The sequence below is a fragment of the Melanostigma gelatinosum genome (genome assembly GCF_949748355.1).
Source record: "Melanostigma gelatinosum genome assembly, chromosome: 11".
NCBI classification, from domain to species: Eukaryota; Metazoa; Chordata; class Actinopteri; order Perciformes; family Zoarcidae; genus Melanostigma; species Melanostigma gelatinosum.
This window is the reverse complement of record NC_136644.1, coordinates 7,138,329-7,162,075: the sequence shown is the minus strand read 5'-3', so window position 1 is coordinate 7,162,075 and position 23,747 is coordinate 7,138,329. Positions and strand designations below refer to the sequence as shown.

General features: G+C 43.1%; 2 protein-coding genes across 6 annotated transcripts; both read left to right on the top strand.

The window, feature by feature from the left end:
- The first annotated feature begins 1,903 nt into the window (after positions 1 to 1,903).
- On the top strand, positions 1,904 to 22,526 carry gga3a (golgi associated, gamma adaptin ear containing, ARF binding protein 3a). Of its 5 annotated transcripts, XM_079277868.1 has the most exons (17): positions 1,904 to 2,019; positions 2,710 to 2,794; positions 2,942 to 3,017; positions 3,123 to 3,221; positions 3,327 to 3,450; positions 3,665 to 3,768; positions 4,499 to 4,579; positions 4,778 to 4,915; positions 5,298 to 5,379; positions 5,613 to 5,729; positions 6,420 to 6,614; positions 6,704 to 6,777; positions 6,870 to 7,267; positions 7,841 to 8,130; positions 9,008 to 9,177; positions 9,351 to 9,461; positions 10,084 to 10,565. In XM_079277868.1, exons 1-17 carry the CDS (start codon positions 1,983 to 1,985, stop codon positions 10,192 to 10,194), a joined length of 2,292 nt encoding a protein of 763 aa, XP_079133994.1. In that variant the 5' UTR covers positions 1,904 to 1,982; the 3' UTR covers positions 10,195 to 10,565. The 5 variants fall into 5 exon arrangements, 4 of the variants coding, with proteins under 4 accessions (XP_079133994.1, XP_079133996.1, XP_079133993.1 ...); XM_079277870.1 differs by lacking the exon at positions 1,904 to 2,019 and having other exon boundaries at positions 2,752 to 2,794; positions 2,942 to 3,021; XR_013772340.1 differs by lacking the exons at positions 1,904 to 2,019; positions 2,710 to 2,794; positions 2,942 to 3,017; positions 10,084 to 10,565 and adding exons at positions 18,192 to 18,334; positions 22,425 to 22,526 and having other exon boundaries at positions 3,110 to 3,221.
- Positions 12,251 to 15,562, top strand: sumo2a (small ubiquitin like modifier 2a). Its single transcript, XM_079277871.1, has 4 exons — positions 12,251 to 12,322; positions 13,274 to 13,405; positions 14,098 to 14,169; positions 15,066 to 15,562. The coding sequence occupies exons 1-4, from the start codon at positions 12,302 to 12,304 to the stop codon at positions 15,129 to 15,131; spliced, it is 291 nt and encodes a 96-aa protein (XP_079133997.1). The 5' UTR covers positions 12,251 to 12,301; the 3' UTR covers positions 15,132 to 15,562.
- Positions 22,527 to 23,747: the final 1,221 nt, after the last annotated feature.

Sequence of the window (23,747 nt, the reverse complement as noted above, 5' to 3'; positions counted from 1 at the left end):
GCTTCAAGGAAACCACCATCATTCCTGTGCCGAAGAAGTCATCTCCAGCCTGCTTCAACGACTACCGCCCCGTCGCATTGACTTCTACCATCATGAAGTGTTTCGAAAGGCTGGTCATGAAGCAGATCAAATCCACCCTTCCTCCCTCCCTGGACCCGTTTCAGTTTGCTTACCGAACTAAACGGTCCACAGAGGATGCAATCTCCTCCGCTCTACACCCAGCCCTCACACACCTGGACACTAAGAACTCCTACGTCAGAATGCTGTTCATAGATTTCAGCTCAGCATTCAATACAATCATCCCCCAGCAGCTTGTGTGTAAACTTACAGACCTGGGCCTCAGCCCCTCTCTCTGCAACTGGTTGTTGGACTTCCTCACAGAGAGACCACAAGCTGTTCGGGTCAACAACAACACTTCGAACACACTAACACTGAGTACGGGGGCCCCCCAAGGTTGTGTGCTCAGCCCCCTTCTCTTCACCCTGCTGACCCATGACTGTAAACCCAACTACAGCTCCAACCACATCGTGAAGTTCGCTGACGACACTACCGTGGTAGGTCTCATCAGCCACAACGATGAGACTAACTACAGGAAGGAAGTGAACCAGCTGGTCCGTTGGTGCCAAAATAACAATCTCTTCCTCAATGTGGGGAAAACAAAGGAGATTGTTGTTGACTTCAGGCGAACCCACTCCCAACCCCCCCTCCCTCTGACCATCAATGGTGCTGCTGTGGAACAGGTGAGCAGCACCAAATTCCTCGGTGTGACAATCACAGATGACCTCACCTGGAACAGCAACACCACTGCACTGGCAAAGAAGGCCCAGCAACGCCTGTACTTCATCAGGAAGCTCAAGCGAGCAGGAGCCCCCCCCCCCATCATGCTCTCATTCTACCGAGGCGCCACTGAGAGCATCCTCAGCAGCTGCATCACGCTGTGGTTCGGAAGCTGCACCGCCTCCAACCGCAAGAGCCTGCAGCGCATTGTGAACTCTGCCCAGGGGATCATCGGAGTCTCACTCCCTACACTACAGGACATTTACAACACCCGCCTCACCCGCAAAGCACTCGGCATTGCGGGTGACCCCACCCACCCCTCCAACAGCCTCTTCAGCCTCCTGCCTTCAGGGAGAAGGTTCCGCAGTCTCCGTTCGAGCTCTACCCGGCTGAGGAACAGCTTCTTCCACCAGGCGGTCAGGATGCTGAACTCTCTCCCTCCCTCTCTCCTCTCGCTCCCCCTCTCTCCCCCCCTGCCATCTCTCCCCTGACCTCTCTACCCTCCCCCTCACCCACCTTTCCCCACTGCCTCAAATGGAACATACCAGGACATCTACTCCCCCTCACACCCCTTCCCTCATCCAGCACCAGTCACTTTTTATCAGCACCAGTCACTTTTTATCAGCACCAGTCACTTTTTATTCTCTGCTGCTACTTGTTTAATCCTTTATCTAGGCCCTTATGTTCTTAACTTTATTCTATTTTATTCTATTATATGTTATATGTTCATGTCTATATTACACTGTGGGACTGCGAGAAACGGCATTTCGAATTTTCTGTATGCATAACACATGTGGAAACTTTGACAATAAAGTGAACTTTGAACTTTGAACTTTGAACTTGAACTTTAGATTGGTCCATACATGTTGAACAGGCACTTTGTATGTGCTAGCTAGGGGAAAGGAACACGTGTTGAGTTAAATAAAATGTGGAACCTAATTTATTTTACTGCACCGCGTATGAAGAGGACAAATTGTAAAGTTTTCCCTTTTTTTCTTCTTCGATAACACAGGTTTGGTGGGGAGGACATATGAAATAAAGTGAAACGCATTCCTGTACAATAGGTGGCGGTATGCAGCTTGAAGCTGTTTGCGAGCCGCTGTTCAAACCCGGGAAAGATCATGAAGAAGAACTTGCACTCAGCAACCCCCATTTGTCCGACTGCAAGTGAAGGCAGCACGGGTCACGCGTTGTAGAGTGGAAATATGGCGGACGATGGAGAATCGCTGGAGTCCTGGCTCAGTAAGTACATACTTAAACTCTTTTTTCACGGCGTTTATTCACATAAGATGTGCGCACTAATGTGCTGTGTGCCTGCGGTGTCCGAAACAAGAGTTGGACTCAAATGACATTGCTTGAGACTGAAAAGTATCGAGCTAATTCGCCTGTGTTGTCGTAAAAAGTGGCTAACGCAGACAGCTGCTGGCAAACGGCGACTGATGGACGTCGCTAGCAGAAATATGCTCTCATCTTCGGTTGTGTCCTGGACTTATTAAAGTCGGTGTGTTGAAATGCTCGGGAAAAAAACGTGATTATTCTGTTTGCCTTTGCATCGGCTCCCTGGTGTTGAAGGCTGCTGTTGTAAACATCCCCAGGCGCTAACGTTAACGTAACCGAGTTAAAACAGGTCTTGCATGAACAAACTGCATTAGTGAAGCGCCTGGAGGCTTTTTAAGAGAGTTAAGAGAGAATCAATAACCTAAGGTGAGCTGAAAACGTTGGTTGTTGTTGTTGTTGTAGTAAGCTAGTCTAGGAAGCGACGCTTGATTTAAGCCTACATATAGTTCATACATCACAAAACTCCAGCCTTCATTAACCTGAAAGGGGCGCGTAGACTGTTTACCAAAGGTGTATCTATTGGGAAGAGTTCAAATGTGCTATAAGAGTACAAAAGATCACATCCGTGTCTTTATTTTTTTCCTTTTTTTCTAGACAAAGCCACAAACCCTTCCAACAGACAGGAGGACTGGGAGTATATAATGGGATTCTGTGACCAAATCAATAAGGAACTGGAAGGGTATGGTCACACGGTTCACCCACAATATTGAATTAAGCCCATCATCTGTGTCTTCATTGTGCTAAACACGTGGAGCTTATTATGCAGGCTGCTGCAGCCCAGACTCTGGGTGGCTTTTTCTTATCGAGTTTCTGTCATATTTTCCAGCCCACAAATATCCGTCAGGCTGCTGGCTCACAAGATTCAGTCCCCTCAGGAGTTGGAGGCGATACAGGCATTAACGGTCCGTAAGTGTGATTCCCTTCGCTGTGTTTTCTTTTTATTCACATATCCAACCTGCATGGAAGTGGAAGACGATATTTACCTCAGGTCGCTCTCCTTTTTGCAGGTTCTCGAGGCTTGTATGAAGAACTGCGGGCGACGGTTTCACAATGAAGTCGGGAAATTTAGGTTTTTAAATGAGTTGATCAAGGTGGTGTCACCCAAAGTAAGTCACACAGAAGTTCCTCGAATGGGGTTATGTTTCCTTGAATTTGAAGTTTTGATGTCGTTCTAAACTGTGCGTCTTGTTGTTGTTGTTGTTGTTGTTCAGTACCTCGGGGACAAAGTGTCAGAGGGAGTGAAGACCAAAGTGATTGAGATGCTGTACAGCTGGACTCTGTCTCTACCGGATGAAGCAAAGATCTTTGAAGCGTATGAGATGCTGAAGTCACAGGGTGAGACACCAGCCGCGTAAAGACTGAGAGAATATGCGGATACGATTTAAGACACAGTAAAACAACATGGTTGCATAATAGTGACATCCAAAAATAAAACGCCGAGCAGTCGGTTATGACAGTGTTGTGCTTTGGACTCTCATTGTGTTGCCACGAAGCCCTGAAACTGTCACTTCCACAGAATAATAGCCGTCCGTTGTCGTGTTTATTTTAGGGATTGTTTTAGCTGACCCAGAAGTCCCTCTTGATGCTACATTAATACCATCGCCTTCTCCGCGACCCAAGAATCCTGTGTTTGATGACGAGAAGAAGAGCAAGGTAAGAAGAGTTATTTCTGGACGTGAATGCCGCAGTTCAGCTGTTGAATTTACTCTTATTTATTGACTGCAAATACCTCTCTTTCTCTTGTTTAATCTCGGCTATAAGCGTAAAACCCAAAATGTTGAACTGCTCCCTTTTAACATTTCTTTATGTATCCACAATGTTATCCATAATGAGACGTACAAGAAAATCTGAGCTGGTAAAAACAAGCACTTTTTAGTGGACGTACATATCATTGCAGACCGTTAAGCGGCTACCAACTGTAGCGTTCTCGCTCAATACTGGACTACTTAAAAAAAAAAAAAAAAGTTTACCAAGAACATGGGTACATTTAAAAAAAGGGTAAGTAACCCTTTCATGCCGATTTTTGGTGAGGGGATTTTCTCACGACATACTGTCCTTTTGAGAGGTTTTACATGATTTTCTCACTCTCTCTTTCTTGCTCTCTCTCGCTGTTCATCTCTGACTAAAGCCTGTAACATCCCACAGAAATATTGGTCATACTTGACGTGGATTTACGACACTGCTCTTTGTTTGTTTTCCTGCTCCAAATAACCCCCCCCCACCCCCCCCCCACCCCGGTTAGGATACACCGAAACGGGTCATGTTTACTCTGCGTTGACTGCAGTTGATCAATGGATGGATTTTGTTTCTCCAGGGTCTGGGAGCTTGTGTAGTGGGGTGAACTGTGGGAAATGAGCTCCCAGTGTTTATTTTCTCTCTGCAGAGATTAGCAGAGCTGCTGAAGAGCAAAAAGCCCGAAGATCTGCAAGAGGCCAATCGGCTCATCAAGAACATGGTCAAGGAGGTGCGTCAAGTGAAACGCTTTGATTGTTACCATCGTGTTTTGAATTTGGTTTTGGTGGCTTTTCTGACCCCTGAAGCTAGTTACTCCACACCGTTCTCAGGATTCCTCTCAGAGCTTGTGTTTATTCTGACACGGTCAAGCTGAATGCGTAAGTGCAACTCATCTTTTTTTTATTTAATTTTTTTATCCTTCCCCCAGGACGATGTGAGGACACATAAAGCAAAAAAGCAACAAAGCACACTGGAGGCGGTCAACAGCAGCGTCAAACTCCTTAACGAGATGCTGGCTCACTTCAGCCCCGAAGACTCCACGGACGGAGACAAGGAGCTCATTAGGGTTCGTTCACCTTTTAAGACGGGCCTCACATGACCTTTGGAAACAAATTCACTCCTTTCTTTGGCAATTATTGGCCTTTTTTGGAAATAATTTGACTAAATAGTTCAGACTTCGGCTATACAGCCACAAAGCAGTCCAAAGTCATTTCCTGCTGTTGTATTCTGAGACCAACCGGCTCGTCATTAACTATAAAGTGTCTGTCAAAAGAAGTCAGTCATTTGTTTAATAACATAAGTAATGGTAACCTATTTAATATCATAGTCTAAAGTGACATTTATTATGTATGAGAAACACTTTTCTTTTCATTTCCTGTGATTCAGCAGTTTCTGAATGAGATTGATGATTGATTGAAGATCATTTCTTTTTCATTTTTTTTTTCCAGGAGCTGAATGGGGATTGCGACAAGCTGAGACAAACGGTGTTCCAGCTGGCCACTGAGACGGAGGATAACGACAGCTGCTTGGGTAAGAGATCCTGTAATTGTTCCCCCGGCTGACTCTGATGACGTGCTCTCGCTCTCCTAATTCAAGAAGGATACGTCTGAGTCTTGGCCTCGCGCTGACACGAAGGCCGAGATCACATCAACAACCACATGACTCAAAAAAAAAACCCCATCCTGCTCACAGCTGGTTGTTTTTGTTGTTGTGGAAATGTTACAAAGCCAGTCTAACCTTATTGTTTAAAATGCATTGATCAGGAGACATCCTGCAGGCCAGCGATGACCTCTCCCATGTCATTAATTCCTACAAGAAGATTGTGGAAGGACAGATCATCAATGAGGATGCACAGCAAACACAATTATCTGTCAGACAAGGTACATTTCAACTGTTTCTAGCAGAGAACCGTTTAGAAGCGATATACATTCATTAAAACATTGTTTTATGCACATGTTTACATTTTATAAATGAGACCAGATAATCATAGTTTAGGTGGAGTTCACATTAGGGCTCCCTGATATTGCTCAAAGATGTACTGCACGTTTAATTGTTAAATAAAAAAAAGACTACGGGGACCTCATCAAATCTCCTGCAACCCTCTTGTGTGTCCCGGGACTGCACAATGGGCAATCATGTACAGTAATCCTAAATAAATCCGAATTAAAGCTCATAGTCAGACAATCTTTGCATAGGCCATGTTTGGAAATGTGTTCTAAAAGTGCAAAGAACACAACAGGCTAATATTAAAAACAGAGCTCCAGTCTAACAAGAATCCCTCTTTTAAGAGCATGTCATGTAAATATAGGGTGTTTTCAGACTTTATGTCAACTAAGCACAGTTCATGTGTAACTAACAGAATAATAATCATACACAAGAAGAAGAAGAAGAAATCACAAGTAAAAACTAACTTTGTAACAAATTGCCAGAGTTTAATTTCCCAGCTTGGTGTGTTATTGTGTTGAAAATGCCAGTTTGTAAATGAGTACATCTTTGGTTTTCTCACCACCAGTGGGTTTTTTTTTTTTTTTTTTTTTTTTTTTTTTTTTTTCTCCATCTGACGAGCACAGGTCGCACCAACCAGTCCGAGATCCTGATTGACTTGATGGGTCTGGACACCCAGGACGTCTCTCAGCCCCCGGCATCGTCTCTGTCTCTCCCTGCTGACCTGCTGTGCGGGTCCGTTGCCAGGGGCCCTCAGTCCCCCAGCCCCGACGGCCCCTCTGCAGCACTCTCTCTGCTGGATGAAGAGCTACTATCTTTAGGTGATTTAAAAATGTATAGCGACATTGGACATTAACTGTTGTTTTTGGAGAATTTTTAAATATGTGACATGTTTTGTGGTCATTTACAGGTCTTAACGAACCGGCTCCTGCTCCAAGTAAATCAGCACATGTAAACCTGAACAATGGTTTGCCGTCTTTCCAGGTATAAATTGAAAGAATTTCTACTAACATAAAGCGTTATCTTATTGGTAACAGCGACGCTTTTTCTTCTTCTTCTATTTCCACGTATTCCAGGATTGCAGTCATGACTTTGATTTTTTTGACACCACTTCGCTGTCGACATCGTCGCTCTTTCCAGGCGCCCTTTCTGCGACAGCAGACCCGGTTAACCCAGTCGGGTCTTCGACAGCTGCGTCCGCCTTAAGCGTTCCTGGTTACGTCTTCTCCACGCCTCCACTTTCCACAGTGTCCGTTTCAACAACATCAGCCGTGTTCCCACAGCCCTTCGGCTCAGTGTTGACCAACACGGCCTCTGCTGCTCCTGCCCAGTCATTCAAGGTGGCCTCGCCTGCTCCCTCAGCCCCCTCTCTCACTGCACAACAGGCCTCCGCTTCACCTGGAGTGTCCCACACGACTTCTCTCAGTCACAATCTGCAAGACCTTGCCTTGCTGGATCTGGGCAGTCCTAAAATGTGAGTAATAATCATGCTACAAGGTAAATATGGGGATGGAATATGGATCAGCGCAATATTTTAGACTTTAAATTACGTATGAAGTGTTTTTTATTTATTTCTTTATTTCACTGATTGGCCTGATTGGGTGTCTAAGCACTTGAGTTTAAATGTTCCCTGTTCTATCATGTGAAAAGTCAAGTGCATCTCAACTACTAAAGAGCAGCGTCTTTAGCACTGTATATTTAGCATTCTTTTCTGCAGACAGCGCTTTGCGACAGGGAGCTGAAGTCCTTATTTATGCTTTTTTTTCAAAGCCGCCAGACTCCTTTGACAAAACAGTACTTTTACGCCCTGTAAATTCCTCATCAATCATGTTGTGAGCTGTTAAGAGGCAACAAAAATGTCCCCAATCTCATCTTTAAGGCCAAGTGCCCAAACCTGACTGCACGGTGTTTTGTTTGGAAATTCCAGGTGTTGTCTTCCGCCCTGCTTCTGTTATCTTGTCCTCATCGTTGTTTATGTCTGTCGTTTTTCATTTGAGCGTTACCGGGAGCCTGTGATGTTTGTGACTCTTGAATTCTCTCCACACAGCACACCTGCTGCGATGGACTTTGGCAGCTTGCTGGCCAAGAGCGAGGACCTGTTCGCTCCCGCTGCCCCGTCCTCCAGAGTTGGTGTCTCCTCCACCACCGCATCCGCCTCACTGCGCCTAGGAGAGATGCAGGCCGGGTCCACACGCCCGCCTGCCAAGAGCCAGGCAGATGACTGCCCTCTGTTACGCTCTCTGTCCCCCATCCTGCCTCTGAGCCAGGCCAGCCCAGGCAAAGGACAAGAGGTGTCCCTGGCCAATGTCTTTGTCCCTTTGGATGCCATCAAGCCAAGTGAGTTCCATGATATAGGCTGTATGTATTTTCCTTTGTTTGTGTGTGTGTGTGTGTGTGTGTGTGTGTGTGTGTGTGTGTGTGTTATGAGTATTTCAGTGGATTTTGTTGCTTTTCATCGTAATTATACGTGGGAAAGGGTTGAAAGAAAAGTAGCCACGGACACCACATCGAGTCAGATCTCATTTTATAAACTAATGTACAAATATTGGTTTAATTAGGGTCCATTATGCTTAAGAAATAAACGCCCTCTATGCAGTAGCAGGGCAGGCAGACTGTACATACACACTTTTAATCTCCTTTGCCAGAAATGGAATAAAGTAGATGACATTTCCGCACACATTACAGAGTGTTTATAACAGGTGGACTGCCAAGTAGTTCAGTGCAATTCCACATGACAAACGGGCTTTACATTCTTATTGTCAACCACAAAGGGTTTTTAGGAATCGGTCGCCACTTCGACAATGTCTGATATAAAACATTTGCCTGACTTCCCAGCCTTGATAGAGTTCCCTGTAGAGAGGATAATCACTAATGGGATTAAGTTGTTGTGTCTGTAGTGCAGGTAACGTAATAAACATCTGTTTTCTAGTCAGAGAATAACACCTTCCTCCTCGTTTGAGAATCATTAGGTGGTTGGAAAAACGGCACTTTAGACATTACTGCCACTTAGTGGTGAACGTGGCTTAATAAAACTGGGTGATATTTTCCCCTGTTGTTCTTGGTCTTTTATTGCGAACATTGTGGATCTGAAAGTAATTTTCACACCATGAAAACATGCTTTCAGCACAGAGTACTTTGAGAACAGTAAGAGCTGGTGTTTCAGCCTCTTTAATAATCACATTTTGCTTTTCCCTCTTTGTGTGCCGTGTTTAAGGTAAAGCGAGTCCCGTCACCGCCTATGACAAAAACGGAGTCCGTGTTCTGCTGCATTTCGCCACCGACTGTCCAGCAGGCCGACCCGATGTACTGGTGATGGTGGCGTCCATGCTGAACACAGCCCCGCAGCCTGTCAGGAACATCGCTCTGCAGGCTGCTGTGCCCAAGGTGAAAGCACCCTCACTGCATAGGACGCTACAGAGTGCCTTTATTTTTAATTTTGTTTTAAGTATTGGCAGATGTTCGACTCATTAAATTATATATTTCACTTCAAATGAAATCAAAGTGGGCTGCAGCTTCTGTTTCATGACCTCGGATGTCTATTCTGCTAAATTCACCAGACGATGAAAGTGAAACTGCAGGCGCCCACGGGGACAGAGCTGGCTCCTTTTAACCCTATCCTTCCCCCTGCTGCCGTCACTCAGGTCATGCTGCTTGCAAATCCTCTCAAGGTAAATCTCAGCCTGGAGCTGTTTTTGGTCTTCATACAATTTTACGCAACAAGTAATGTATTTATTGACGGAACACTTTCTTACGCCAGCCGTGTTTTTAATGCGTCCGCTCAAGCGCCAGCCTTGGCCAGAGACGTTATGTTTTTCGGGTGATCTGTCATTCCGTCAGGCCTGGAGGGAATTTCTCCCAAATTTGGCACAAACTTCCAATTTGGACTTCAGGTTATTACAGATTTTGGAATTTGGTGATCAAAGGTCTCTGTGACCTCACACAACTTGTTTTTGGCCATAACGCATTAATTCACATGCTATTTATGACAATTTCACACAACTGCCTAATAGGATAAAATGATGTCATTTTGGACAGACATGGATGTAAACTGCACCATGACTGGTTGGTGGGAGGCATACAACCACGACGTGGTAATTCTAGTCCTCTATCTTTGAAGTCAGTACTGCACAGTATCGGCACTTCTTACAGTCGCACATGCCAACCAGTACGCTTTAAAGATATAGTGGTCACTGGCATTGACAATGCATTAGATCTTGTGTGTTCCAGCGAGCCAATGGAAGCCGTAAAGCTGAGTGTGTGTGTGTGTTTGTGTGTGTGTGTTTTTTGCAGGAAAAGGTGCGGATGAGATACAAACTGACATTCATGCTGGGAGAGCAGCCACAATCAGAAGTTGGGGAGGTGAATGAGTTTCCGCCCACTGACAGATGGGGGGCTCTATAGCCCGGCCTGCCGACACTACAAGACAATTTAATTTGTCAGTGAAGCTCAGAGGTCTAGAGAAAGGGCAGTATTAGAAGACTTTTAGGGAAAAAATGTCAGTTTTTTCTGCTTGAGATGGCCCACTGAAGTAGCCAATGTCCTGGAGCGTACGTCCAACTTCAACTTTACTACAGTGCCAGAGGTAGTCAGTGTGGTGCAGTAACAAATGGAGTGAAGTTTCTGGTGATGTTAAGTTATTCGTTTATTATGAGTATTATTGTTGTTATTATTATTATTGTTATTATACCCTTTTGTTCTTATTTTAATGTTCATATTTACTGTCTCTCAATGCCGGACAGTGAGCAAAAAATAAAAGTTGAAGGTGATTGTGATGCCAGGATCTTATGAACATGTGACCACGACCTGCATTTCACATGATTTGCTGCTCACTATGTATGATAACAACGTTTTAACGCTTAAGACTTCGGACTGGAGCCGACAACAGCCCCTCTGTTGCTACTTGAAAGGCACCCACAGACTGGCTCATCAAGAATCAGCTACTTTCAATATGCCTCACAGTTACTACTGAATACTTTAACTTGTATACTAACTCATAGCTCAGACTCTTGTTTTACGCTTTTTAGTCTTTCAGTATTTATTGACATGAATGTATTATTTATTTGGGTTTTGGGCAGAAGGTGTCGGATCTGTTAACTTCCTGTTTGGTGTTGCAATCGACGGCTGCATTCCTTCTGCATACTCTTCTTAGGATGGGCACTTTCAGTATTGCAGTGTGATCGGCACAAATCGGTAGTGGGATGTCAAAGATTATTTTATGTTACCAAATATTTAGATGGCTTATGTTACATTATGTAGCAACATGGTTGTTTCTGAGGAATTATATGCTTTGCTACATGTCCAGGCTGTGCCCTCTGGATAGCATTTTAATATCGAAAATGTAATTCATGCAAGATTAAACAGCGGCCTTGTGTCAGAGACCGTAGCTCCCTTTTACTTGGTAGATGCAACACGAGCTGTTAAGGGCACGGATCAATTATGTGCATAAAGTGGATGTGCTTTAGGAAGTGCTGACTTTCTGACAATTAATTCCCGGAGACTGAAAGGAATAATGTTTGACGTTAATTAAATGCAGTGCATAGCTTTGCGCTTGCGACCGTTGTTAGACAAGGTAGTGGAATCGAAGCCAAAAGGGTAGGTTATTCGCCCTGAGTCCACTAAATCTTTAGCTTGTGTGGGACTTTCCTCGACTTTGGAAAATATTTTGAGTAAGCCTTGAGAAAATACTGTATATCAATAGAAAAAACTTGATGGTTAATTCAAAGCCTCAGGCTTACCGTGTGTTCATCAAGAACTGTGACTTCTTTATTTTTGTCTTTCTGGGGCTATAAAGGGGATTCTCTACATATTTCTTATAAAACAGTTTGTCTTGGATTGTTAAATGAATGTGTCATTGCATATTTGGAAAAGCTATTTCTGTGCATGGAAAAATAAAGGAGGAGATGGATCTATTTGTTTTACAATTTTCACATGTTTGGCCTCATTTTTCAGTGTATAAGGACCAACATCAATGCAGTAGCATATTAACCACATCGTTTGTGTGTTTTCATTTAATCATTATTAGATTAATGGCAATAGCACACTGTAAAGTATTGCAAGTAAAAGTAAAGTATCAAAAGTAAAAGTATTCATGCGCAGAATGATCCCTGTCATAAAGGTTTTTAAATACTGGATTTGTATTATTTTGGTAACATGTAAGCAGCATATTGATGTTGTAGCTAATTATAACTACTTTATTGCTATATAATAAGCACATCATAGTTTAACGTGTAAAATCGGAATCTGAAATGCAGTTTAGGAGAGCAATGAAATTGAAATTCTCAATAAAGTACGAGTGCCTTAAAGTACTCTCAGATACGTATGCTATCAATTTGCAGTAATAACATTTCTGTATGAACCAATATTTAAATGGTTTCTCTGGAAAGGTTGTGGGACGAGCGCTCAGTTGATCTGGCGCAGCTGTGTGCGCCTCAGCCGACTACAGTCAGCCCACGCAAAGTGGCGCGCCAGACAACGCAGAACAGGCAGGCAGACAGACGCAGTAGCAGCCATGGCCGACGAAAAACCCAAGGTGAGGAGCGGGTTTTGTACGGGGGTTTTCTTTACAGGGTGTACCAAATCCGTGTGCGATATTTTTTTATAGACGAAAAGCCGCATGTGAGACTAATTCGTCAACTGTTGCATAACGAAGGCTGACCGCACAAACAGGAGCTAACGCTAACTGCTAACGAGCTAACGTTAGATAACGGCGTTAGCTAGTTAGCAAGAGGGCGAAGTTAGCATAATAAGCTAACGTGGCTAATGCGCCTGAGACCCGAGCGGTATGAAATAAATAATTCCCTGTCTTTTTAAATGCAGTTAATCGACACCTACTTAAATGAAGATGTCAGTTTAAACATGCATGTCAAATGTAGGGATACAACGCTAGTTATTGCATGTCCAGGTAACGTTAGCAAGAACCGCAGAAGTGAGTAACGTTTAGAGCGCAGTCTACAACGGGCCATAAAATGTATTGTTTGAGCTGAAACTGTTAACTGATATCTTATCAAATATTCATGCCCGTCCGCACATGCCAGTGTGTCACAGCATGAGAGGGATTAGTTGATGCGTCCAAGTTGAAATTCCCATGCTGACTAGGCCGCTGGGCATTGTTATAAGGAGTAGGCCATTGCAAATTGACTTGCTGAATGCTAATGCTAAATGCTAACGTTAGAGTTGTAATGTTGCTCCTTTTCTGTGCTCAGTAACCACCAGCCCTTCGATCTGTGCTCACCAGCGGCAGGTGTCAGATTAATGTAACGGTGGCAACAACTTAATTTACACACGTGATGTAAATAGTTTTGATACTTTTGTCACAAGTCATTGAGGTGCACACAATGTACATCCCCAAACTTAAATAGTGTCGAACTCGGGCGGAAGGGGTTTTTTGTTGAGGAACAAATGCATTTCACATGTTAGTTTACCAAGCGTCTTGTATTGCCTTGTATCACTTTCTGCAAACATGTGTTTGTCTCTCTTTCAGGAGGGAGTGAAGACTGAGAACAATGAGCACATCAACCTGAAAGTGGCAGGGCAGGATGGCTCAGTGGTGCAATTCAAGATCAAAAGGCATACTCCTCTCAGCAAACTGATGAAAGCTTATTGTGAACGGCAGGTGAGACTACCGCACATTTACTACGACTCCTCATACGAAGCCATCTTTAAGTTAATTGCATTGCTGGTAGCCCGAATGCTGGTTCTCCAACTGGAGACCAAGGACTCGGCTTAGGGGTCCTGGGTGTTCTAGTCAAATGAGAACTATAGCTTAATAAGCCCTTCTCACAGCAGCCATTTTTGACATTGCATTACAGGGTAAACACAGGTGTGATTGATATCATTAATTATGGCGCTGTTTCATTTAGGCCCTGCTATTGTGCATGATGGCTTACTGGAAGGGCTGTGACCTGTGTTTACCTTTCTATTACATGTAAAAAGGGTCTGTTGCTTTTGTATTATTTCTCATGAAATATGATTGCACATCACATTTATTCAATAAACCATATGGTGACCAAATTCAGATACATTATTGTGACCCCCATTTCTATTGTCTAAATTAGTGGAGTTGAATCAATAATTAAAGTAACCGCATATGTTGCCAGTTATTATTTACATGGCGCTCTGGGGTCTTGTTTACCAAAATCTTGCTAATGCTTTACTGTTCGTCAAATACACTTGTTACTGGTTGAAAACGGGTCTCTAAAAACATGACAGCTGTGCAGCAGGATTGTTCTTTTTTTGGTGTCACAAGTGTGCCCCATAATGTTGATTTTTCAACATTTGAAACATTATTTTTCTCTGTCCACACAGGGGCTGTCAATAAGGCAAATACGATTTCGATTTGACGGTCAGCCCATCAATGAAACGGACACACCCTCGCAGGTAAAGCTTCACCCTCTTCTGTTCTTTCAGCCTACCAACATGATAATGTTGCTACTTTGGGTATTACATGACTCTGATTTTCCACTTTGTTGTCAGTTGTCATGTTATGGAATATATATTTTAGAAATTCAAGAAAGCATGTGGTGTGACAAACATTTACTAAAGTTAAAGGTCAAAGGTTTTTCTCAAACAATGTTATTTCTTATGTAAGATTTATTTTAATTGATTTTTTTTTTTTTATGTGCACTGTGAACCTGCGTTTACAGGTTTGGTACACAATAGTCTGAATTGATGTTTAAATGATCATAATTAGACTTCAAATCCTTGGCAGTTGAAACAGTTGGTTGTAGAAATACAAAGAGCTGCTCCATGCAAACGGTCTACTCTGAGCACCTGCTGTGAAGCGACTCTTGAACTTGATACTTGAGACTGTCCTGAGGATGGACGCGGTCTCATGTCAGCTTTGTCCAGTGTGTAATGGGTTACAGTGCTGACTTTACAAACGGCACTGAGCAGCTGTGAACGGGTCAGTGCTGTAGCTGTGCTGCCTCTTTACTGCCGTAGACCAGGTACATAAAGGAGAATGTCTTGTTTACTTTCATGTTACTGGTCAGGAGAAACTCTCCTAAGCTTCTGTACCTCTTCCTCTCAACATATTTTGATATTTTTGTTTACACCTCGTCTTTAACATTTAGTCTGACTCTCCTGTATTGTTCTTGGGAGGAGATGCAATAAAATAAATGTTGCCCATGTCCATGTTTCAAACTAACTTCCTGGTGAAACGCTTTGTATGAATTAGCTGACCTCACTGTTATTGTCAACACCTCTTAAGTGGCTTCACGGTAAAGACCTACCACTGCCTTCACATCAGCTGACATTTTAACTTTTTCTTACAGCTAGAAATGGAGGATGAAGATACGATTGATGTGTTCCAACAGCAAACCGGAGGCTCTTCTCTTTAAAGACTGTTTCCTACGAACATCCCTACCTCCCCTTTTCATCCCCAAACATCTTTGTTATGCCCAGTCTTCAAAAGCTCATGACCAGTGTTGATACCATCCAATGGAATACTTTTACAAAATGTTCAAAGGCGGTGGCACAGTTGCTGTAGATAGGTTTGATCACACTGTCATTCATATGTTAACATGTTTGAACTGCGCAGTGTAGACGACTTGTAAGCCGTACAGTGAGTCTAATGTGCTGAAGAAATGAAAAGCTTGGCATGATTTTTTTTCCTTTTTTTTTTTGAAGGTTTTAGAGGAAACTTCTTGGTCCTTTTTTTTTTTTATACTTATGTCATTATGGTTTTGATTCAGATGGAATTTTGTTATTGTTGTCATTTAAACCTGCATTTTAAATTCACATCTGTTATGAAAATGTATTGTTGGAATAAATTGAGTCTTTTTTAACATATGTCCTGGCTGTTTGTTTTATGGTTATTAGTCTAAACCAGAGCGTTCATCAGAGCTAACATGTAATATGCTAATTATATCTGTTTAGTCAGTTTTTAATAGCCTGAAACTATAGGCTGCTCAACCAGAGATATGTAAAACAAGTGAAAGGTTTTATTTGCAATGCCAATATCTTATCAAAACTTGAGAGCCTTGCACTAACTTGGATTAGTTTGTAAAAAAAAAGTTCCCCTTTACTCTGATAGCCTTTGTCTATATCACTGTCCCACTGTAGCAAAAATAATCTTCCTTACAACTTTGAGCCAGATAAAGAGTGCAATTTGAATTCAAACTGCCTCACTATGGTTACATTTTCCAAGTTGTATATTTGATTTAAATGGATATTTTTTTAATACGATTACAATAAACTAGCTGTTTTAATACGACAAACTGATGGTGAACGTCTGGGTCAACATCGGATGAAGTCGGATGCGGTATGTGCATGCTTGTAATGTAAATAATCATAGGTTGATGTCTCTAGATCAAATCATAGTGATAGCTGTTCTCTTGTGGGCGGTACGAAGGCTGTAGAAACGCCCTCTCCACAATGGTTTCTGTGGCACCCACACTTGTAAAGAATCAGCCAGAAATAAGCAGCAAAACCGGAAATACGCCGGTTTTGCTGCCAAAATACATACATTTTTGTCTAAGTACACTATGGGATTATAAAGAAATGAATCTTTGCCGTTGGTCACACTGTTTAAATAACTAGTTTGGATTCAAATGAATTCATCCACTTTGATATGATCTTAAAAATAGCCGTAAACTATATTTGTTAAGTTAGCATATTTTATTTTGAAAATATGACCGGAAAAGACACGTCCCCTTCTGGTCACTTTGACGCTTGTCCGCTCAGATTTGAGGCAGGTTGATTATTGGGAAGCACGGGCTGCGATAGACAATGATGAGGCGGTGAAGTGCAGCTAATGCAAGTGTAATTCGCGCGTATCCTGTCAGAAATATACATATTTTACGACTTCTTGTGCAAAAAATGACGACGACCACGAACTATCAAGGGATGGAGCCCGGTTCTAAAAGCAGTTCCAGGTAAAGCGCTATGTTCAGACCGCTCCGTTAGCCACCACGACGCCAACAAGTCCAGCATCCTTTTGACGTTAACCTCAACGCTAACGTTACACGGGTTTACCTCAACATCTCAGACATGTTTGGCCCTGACCCCTACCCGTAATTATTGCTTAACCGCTTGGAGATGCTTGCAACTAAGCATGGGGCGACGATGCTCGGAGAAAACTGGTACCACGCCTTCCCGTTTTGTCTGCTGGGATGGACCGTTCCCATTTTTTTTAACGTTAGCTAGCAAGATAGCACTCATGTGCTCTCCCTTTTTGTAGAGAAGCTCCTGAGCTAGCATGTACAGACTAGGCGGCTCAGCACCCAACATCAGGCCTTTTACACAGAATGTTTTCTCAATACTTTCTCGTATTTATTGACTGAATGCGAAAGATTTATCACATCTGTCATTCCAGTTGGGTGCGGCCCCCACCCGTGAATTTCATATCAGCTATCGGGGTGATCAGTGAAGTACAACAAGGCATGTAGTCTGCCCTGCATATGGCCCCATTGAGGCGGGGGCCACGTTACAGCTGGCGACACCTGACCATGACCATATAAAGACTGCAATGATGCGGGTTTAACATTCACTGTTTAAGTGAACGATTGAGTCTCCAGTACGTTATGTGGGTATTATGGTAAATCCCATCATAATGTAAAATACAACGATACATAAGACCAATGTTATTTTATTCTTTCTACCACAGAGTTAAAAAATACTATATAGTGTTACCTTTACATTTTCGAGAAAATTACATGATCAATATTGATATATAATTGTGTAAACTCTGCAATAAGTATTCCAAAGCACACACAATGTATAGTTGACAGTTTAATAAGCACATCTTGTTCAGAATAATAGTCTAAAACAGCCACGCATTACATCCTATCCTCATAAACTGCATTGCATTTTACTGAGAGGTGTTCTTATTATTTAGTCTACCCTTGCTGATATATAAATCTGTTTGACAACATATGAAAAGTACAGTAGTATAAACAGTAGCCTACATATAAACTCCACATAGACACACAGGAAATGCTTTTGCATTGCAGTGCTTTATTATGATTTATTGGCAGTAACGGAATATAATATAGATACGTATATGTTGCTGTGAAAATAAAGAGTTGGACTCTTCATACCGTCTCTTCGCAGAGTCCGCCATGTTGCTCCGCCGTGTTTCTACTGAAGCCCAGAACGGACAATCCAAACACACGGGGCCATTTGCTAGTCGTGTCGGCCTCTTGTGTGTGACGGCTGATGAGCTCAAACATCTGACTGACAGTTTTAAGTCATCACGGTGTTATCCAAAGGGTAGCACATTGTTAAATGACGCAAAACAGAATTTATATTTGACCTTTTTATTTGGTGAATGAGCAATCACTTCTCACTCATTAATTCTTAAGTCTTAACTACAGCAGTTGAAATGGAGAGAAGACGCTTCGGAGCCAGTCTGATCCAGCTTTCAGTAACGGTGCTGACTGATCTCTCTCTCGTCTCAGGGTTCTGCGCCCTCCTGGCGGCGCCTCCAACTTCTCGCTTGGTGCAAATGAGGAGAAGCCTCCCGTCCGGAAAGACAAGATGGCCTCCAGTGTTTTTGCTGAGCCGGAGGACCCCTATGCTAATAGAAGGAACAATCCACCAGGTACATTCTAAACTTCTTCTCCAAGCAGCTGTTGCGTCAGTGTGAAAGCTTATAACTCAACGGCTATCTTATTGTGACAGCTCACCACGACATTTACGGATGGTGCCGCTTAAAAACAAAACCAGTGACCACGAGGAACACGTTTTGAGAATATCTTTTCTGGCCTTTCGGAGACACGAGGTTGTCACTGAAGGGGTTTTTCTCTCGCTGCTGGACCGAGCTGATCGTCTGCCTCCCCTGGCAGCTGAATACATAGGAATAACATTTACCGTCTCCGGTGGTGCTACTTGACATAACCGGTTCAGGTGCCCAATTAATTTCTCTTCCAGTCATTAGATATTCAATCACTGGTGTTCCTGTATTCATCAGGATCTTCTCATGCCTGCAGAGATCTGACATATTCATGGTGAATTGAGCTGCATCAAGTAAAAAGTATAATCTAAGAGGATTAATACAATGCTGATAAACGGAAAACACTGTTTCATTGCCTTATATGGCTATGTCATTTTTGCCTAGTTTTGAAATACTTCTCGAAATGCCGAATGATAGACAGCAAAATGTGACCAAAAGAGGAATTAAAACACAATAGGAAGTAAAAGTGATGCTAGCCAGTTACGCGGTTTTGATTTCGAGCATTGGTTCCTGATTTTCTCCAATAAATGCAGTAGTGTAAGCTAAAAACATCTATCACAAGAGGAATTTACTCGGAGCCATTGCTGCGGTTTTATCGCGTTTCCCTTCCAGATGAGGTGTTGTGGCATGTAGGACAGGTTGTGAAAGCTCATAATCCAAGTAGCTCTCTTTGTGCTGTTGGCCTCGGGTCTGGTCTCAGACTTCCAGTGCTAAAATGGATCAGCGATTCTTTTCAGTCTTATTTCCTGTGACAGAGCAAATTTTTCCAATTTTTACTTGTTTAAATTTGCAATATGAAAAATATATATTGATTTCTTGTACTGTATATGCAGTAAAAGTTAGATATAGCCAACACAAAGTGGACAGATTTCATGGCAACCTACGCCAGCCATTGCGACACACCCTTCTAGTAAATATTGAAACACCTCTAACCCCACAAATATGAGAAAATGTGACGTGCGTATTACTTCGGGTTTGTTTGGCTGGTAGGTTGCGGCCATCTTTGTTTGTCGGTGGCTTGACAAGGCCATACAGGTTCTTGTAAGTGTTTTTATTAGCAGATTTAACTACATCTGGCTTTCCCAGAAATCTCATCAACACATGTTTGTGTCATTTTTACCGACATATACAAACCGTTTTTAGGAATGCAGGATAACTGAAATAAAAAAAATAAACATTGTCGTTAAAGGACCAATTTCTGAATTCAAGCTAAAAGTGTGGCCTTACTTCAACAAGGAAGTTGCTAACAGTAATAGCCTTAAATAAAGAAACATATATAACATATGTATTGAGACAGTTCAGTGTATAACAGCCTAAAGGAATTATCTAAAACAAAAAGCAAGTAGTTTGTCATTCTGACATTTGTTTGTCTTCTTAGTCACAAACACACACAGAGGATATTTAAAGGTGGTCACAGGCTGAATGCATATTGAAACTTTCACACATTCTCCCTCTGACATCTCCATCTTCCTCCCTTTTAACTCTCACACACAGTAGCCTAACATGAACCAGCCTTTAGTCCTTTTAATACCAACAGTATTTCAAACCTTGATCTAATAGAGTCCGAACGGCTGTCTTCTTTGAACAGGATCAACGTAAAACGAAAAGGGAAAACAAGCCATTTCCTCGTAGTCACGAATGCTTTTCTCCGCGTTTTGACCCTCGATGCAACTGCCGTCTCCGGGCTGCCACAGAGAGGCTGAGTGATTCTGTGTTTGTCCGCATGACGGAGCACAATACAGCCAGACATGGTGGACTGGCATGGCAGTCCTGCAGAGGCTCGTTAAACTGACGGCATAATCAGGGATTCATTTTTCATTCCACAGATTTATATTCCACAGACAAAATCGTAAACTGAACATCATGTTGAGTTAACAGCCTCGTTAAGACTTCATCCTTCTCCGCCACCGGATGGCTTAAGTAGCTGGGGGACCAGCTGTACATGACATCAGACGTCAATCATGCCTGGACCATCTGAAATAGGAGCATCGCGAGAGCTGTTGGCAGCGAACCTTCTTTAAAGTGTCGTCCAATAAAAAACCTGTCTCAAATGACTAGTTAAGTATAATATAGAAATCTCAAAATGGAAATAATGACAATGTAAAACATAATCACTCAAAAAAAGCACCAAGAAGTCTTACTGACAGGTCGGTACGATCAACAGCTCTTGGGCGAATACCACACACAGTTGTTCACTTTCACCATTTAAGATTTATAAAAAAGACAAACAACGGCAGTGTAAATATATAAATATAGCTTGGTTATAAACCACCTGTCAGACAGCGCCAGCAGCACCTACTGGCATCCATCCAAAGTAAAGTCAACAGGCTTTTCCTTTTGTGAACAAACAGGTTCAACTGTTAACAAAGAGAAACAAAATGACTGCCGGACGCATCCAAAAAACACAAGGAATTAACAAAAGAAAGCAGAAATGATCTGCCGCAATGTGGAAGGAGCGAGAGTGAGCGGAAGTTTCTGCCACCCTCTTTCTCGTCTTTCCTCACAGACTTCAAACCCCGGTACACCTGAGAGGACACGGAGGTAAAGCACGAGTTCAGAGCACATAGCGGCCGACAGAGGGGGAGCATGCAACACAACAACGTCACAGTGCGTCATCTGATAGACCCATTCAGTATGAATCAAATAGGTACACATACAGACCGGGGGGGGGGGGGGGGGGGTGAACCAGACAGGTGTCATACAGTTCTGATTTTAAATTGGTGCGGATTGGTGCAATGGAATGGATTAAAAACATGTTGGCGGTGTCCATTCACCCCAGACACACTCATCCATCCGTCACTATAACAATATTCGGCGTGTGTTGGACAAGCTCATAAAATCCAAACTATTTCATGAATATCCCCCCTCCCCCCTCATTAAAGTGCCGTGGATCATGGATAGTCCCACTCACATGCCAGTCGATAGCCTTTCTGGCTAGCCTTCCTTTTTCTGAAAATAAGAATGGCTTGTAGTGACGAGGGCGACGACAAAAAACGATCCAAAGGGAAAATGCCTCCACAACAGGACATGACTGCATGTTTGTAGTGTGAACAGAGTTCTTGTCAGAATGACATTAAGCATGAAAGTGGAACTTCCAACGTCAAAAGAATTGCCCACAGCTCGATGGGAAGCCAAGAAGACAACGTAGGAGCAAACACAGGAGCAATGTCCTTACGAAGAAAAGTCCAGCATAATGAGGGTCATCGGGTCATCGGGTCAGGCCATTATGTCAGTGGACTGCAATGGTCAGTGTTGTTCCGCTCATGGGACCTTCACTTCCCCTTGTTGCCTTCCTATGATGTCACTGACGCACAACATCCCCAGTTATGTTTAAATCCTTTCTGGGAAATTCCACGCTCCCGACGAACACCCTGACACGACGCTCTGGCATTTGATTTAATGTTTACATTGAGTGTGAAGGCTGTGGGTAATTATAACTGTGTTCCCTGTGATCACATGACCAAAAAACATCAACTCGTCGATGGAGGTAAAGCTTACATGTCACTGTTGTACAGCTTCTGTTTGCTATCCAGTGAAAGCTGAGCATTAAGAAGACTTCTTTCGATGAAGAGGTTGGTACTTTTGATCTGTAAAACGAAACAGAGAGACGGTCTTATCCTCAACAGCGTGCACCTGTTTCTTTATGATCTGGTCCATGAGTTTTATGAAGAGTTAATTCATTTCTTATCAGGCCAGTGATGATCCAGCTACTCAATTTATGGTTTACCAGACAGGGAGATCAGACTGTAGTTGTCCTTGTTGTTATCGTGCCCTGTGGACTACCTTCTCTGGCATTCACTAGCTGTTTCTTCATTTCATAACTCAAGAATTAATTCGCTAATTCTGACAATTTTACACAAATGTCTAAAAGGACGTTTTGTGTAGCATTTATTGCATTTTGCCTTTGCACCTCCCTGAGTGACGGCCTTATTTATTAAACGTCTCCTCGTTGTTCCAGGTGGGAAGCCCACTGGTGTGCTTTGCGGTGAGCCGTCAGCCCCCCGGAGGAGAGGAGGGAACCAGACCACCGACCTCTCCGCCGCCGCCGCCGCCGCCGCCGCGGTAAGACCATCGCATCACAACTGAAGTCCAAAAGATTTAACTCTTATCTATTAGATTTTTGTTCCAAATCTTCCCTTAATGTCTAAACAAGTAGCTTGTGTATCAATTACAGTGGAACATGGGTGAATAACATGAAAGGAGCTCATGCTGATGATACACTGACCGCCTCTCTGCTTCTTTTTGTAGGACGGAGAAAATTCTGTACCCGATTCTGGTAAGTGCATGTTTTTTTCTGATCACATGATGTACTTTGATGGACCTTAAACCAGTGGTCCAATACTACAAAGAACAGATTTGTGATACGCCATCATACATCTTTCACATTCAACATCACAGATCTACAAATGTACATGTGCACACACAGTATGTGTACCTGTACTTTACTTTATTTACTTTATTGTCTCGGAAAATACTGTAAATTATTTACCACTTAAAAGAATTGTAGTAATTCTTTTTTTGAACAGTGGGTAGTTTGCTAATTAAGCTAACGTTAGAGCCATGAGTTGGTTGAAAACAGTGGCTGCGGCTGTCTTTGTGAGGTTTCCGGCTGACATGAATCTTCTCTTGAATATGCATGTGATGGCTGCAGACAAGACATCGTGCCGAAAGACTGGCAAAAAGTCGGCATCAGCGGTATGAATGCAGCTTAAACATGTGGAGAAAGAGATAAATCTCAACCTGTGACCATTTAATGAGAATAAAGCAGGAGGAAAAGAAACATTTTCATCAGCAGTTGATGATGATGGTCGACGCTGCTGAAATCCTCCGACGCATCATGCGGACACACAGCGTCCTTCAATGTCTGCAATTACAAACGAGCTTCCGAGGGTGTGACGCGTTCTCGTGGCAAAATGATTGTGGCTGCTTCCTTGTTAATGTTTCCAAATGATGGCCACATGCCTCCCTGCCTGTGTTCAGAAAACAGTGCTCCTGAGCCGGAAGCAGTCCCAGAGCAGAAGGAGGAGGCCCCTCCAGCCGACCATCCCGCTGCAGGAGTACCGTCCGGCCGCAGGAATCCCCCCGGGGGAAAGTCCAGCCTGATCCTGGGATGAATCCAAGCCAAGCACCCCTCCCTCCCTTCGTCCACTCATCTCTGAACTCGTCTTTTTTTCATTTTATTTTTCTAACAAGGAACCCCCCCCCAGCCCATTCGTCTGAAACGCAGGAATCCTACCTGGTGTGCAACAGACACCAGTCTCCTCCACATCCCTTAAGTGCA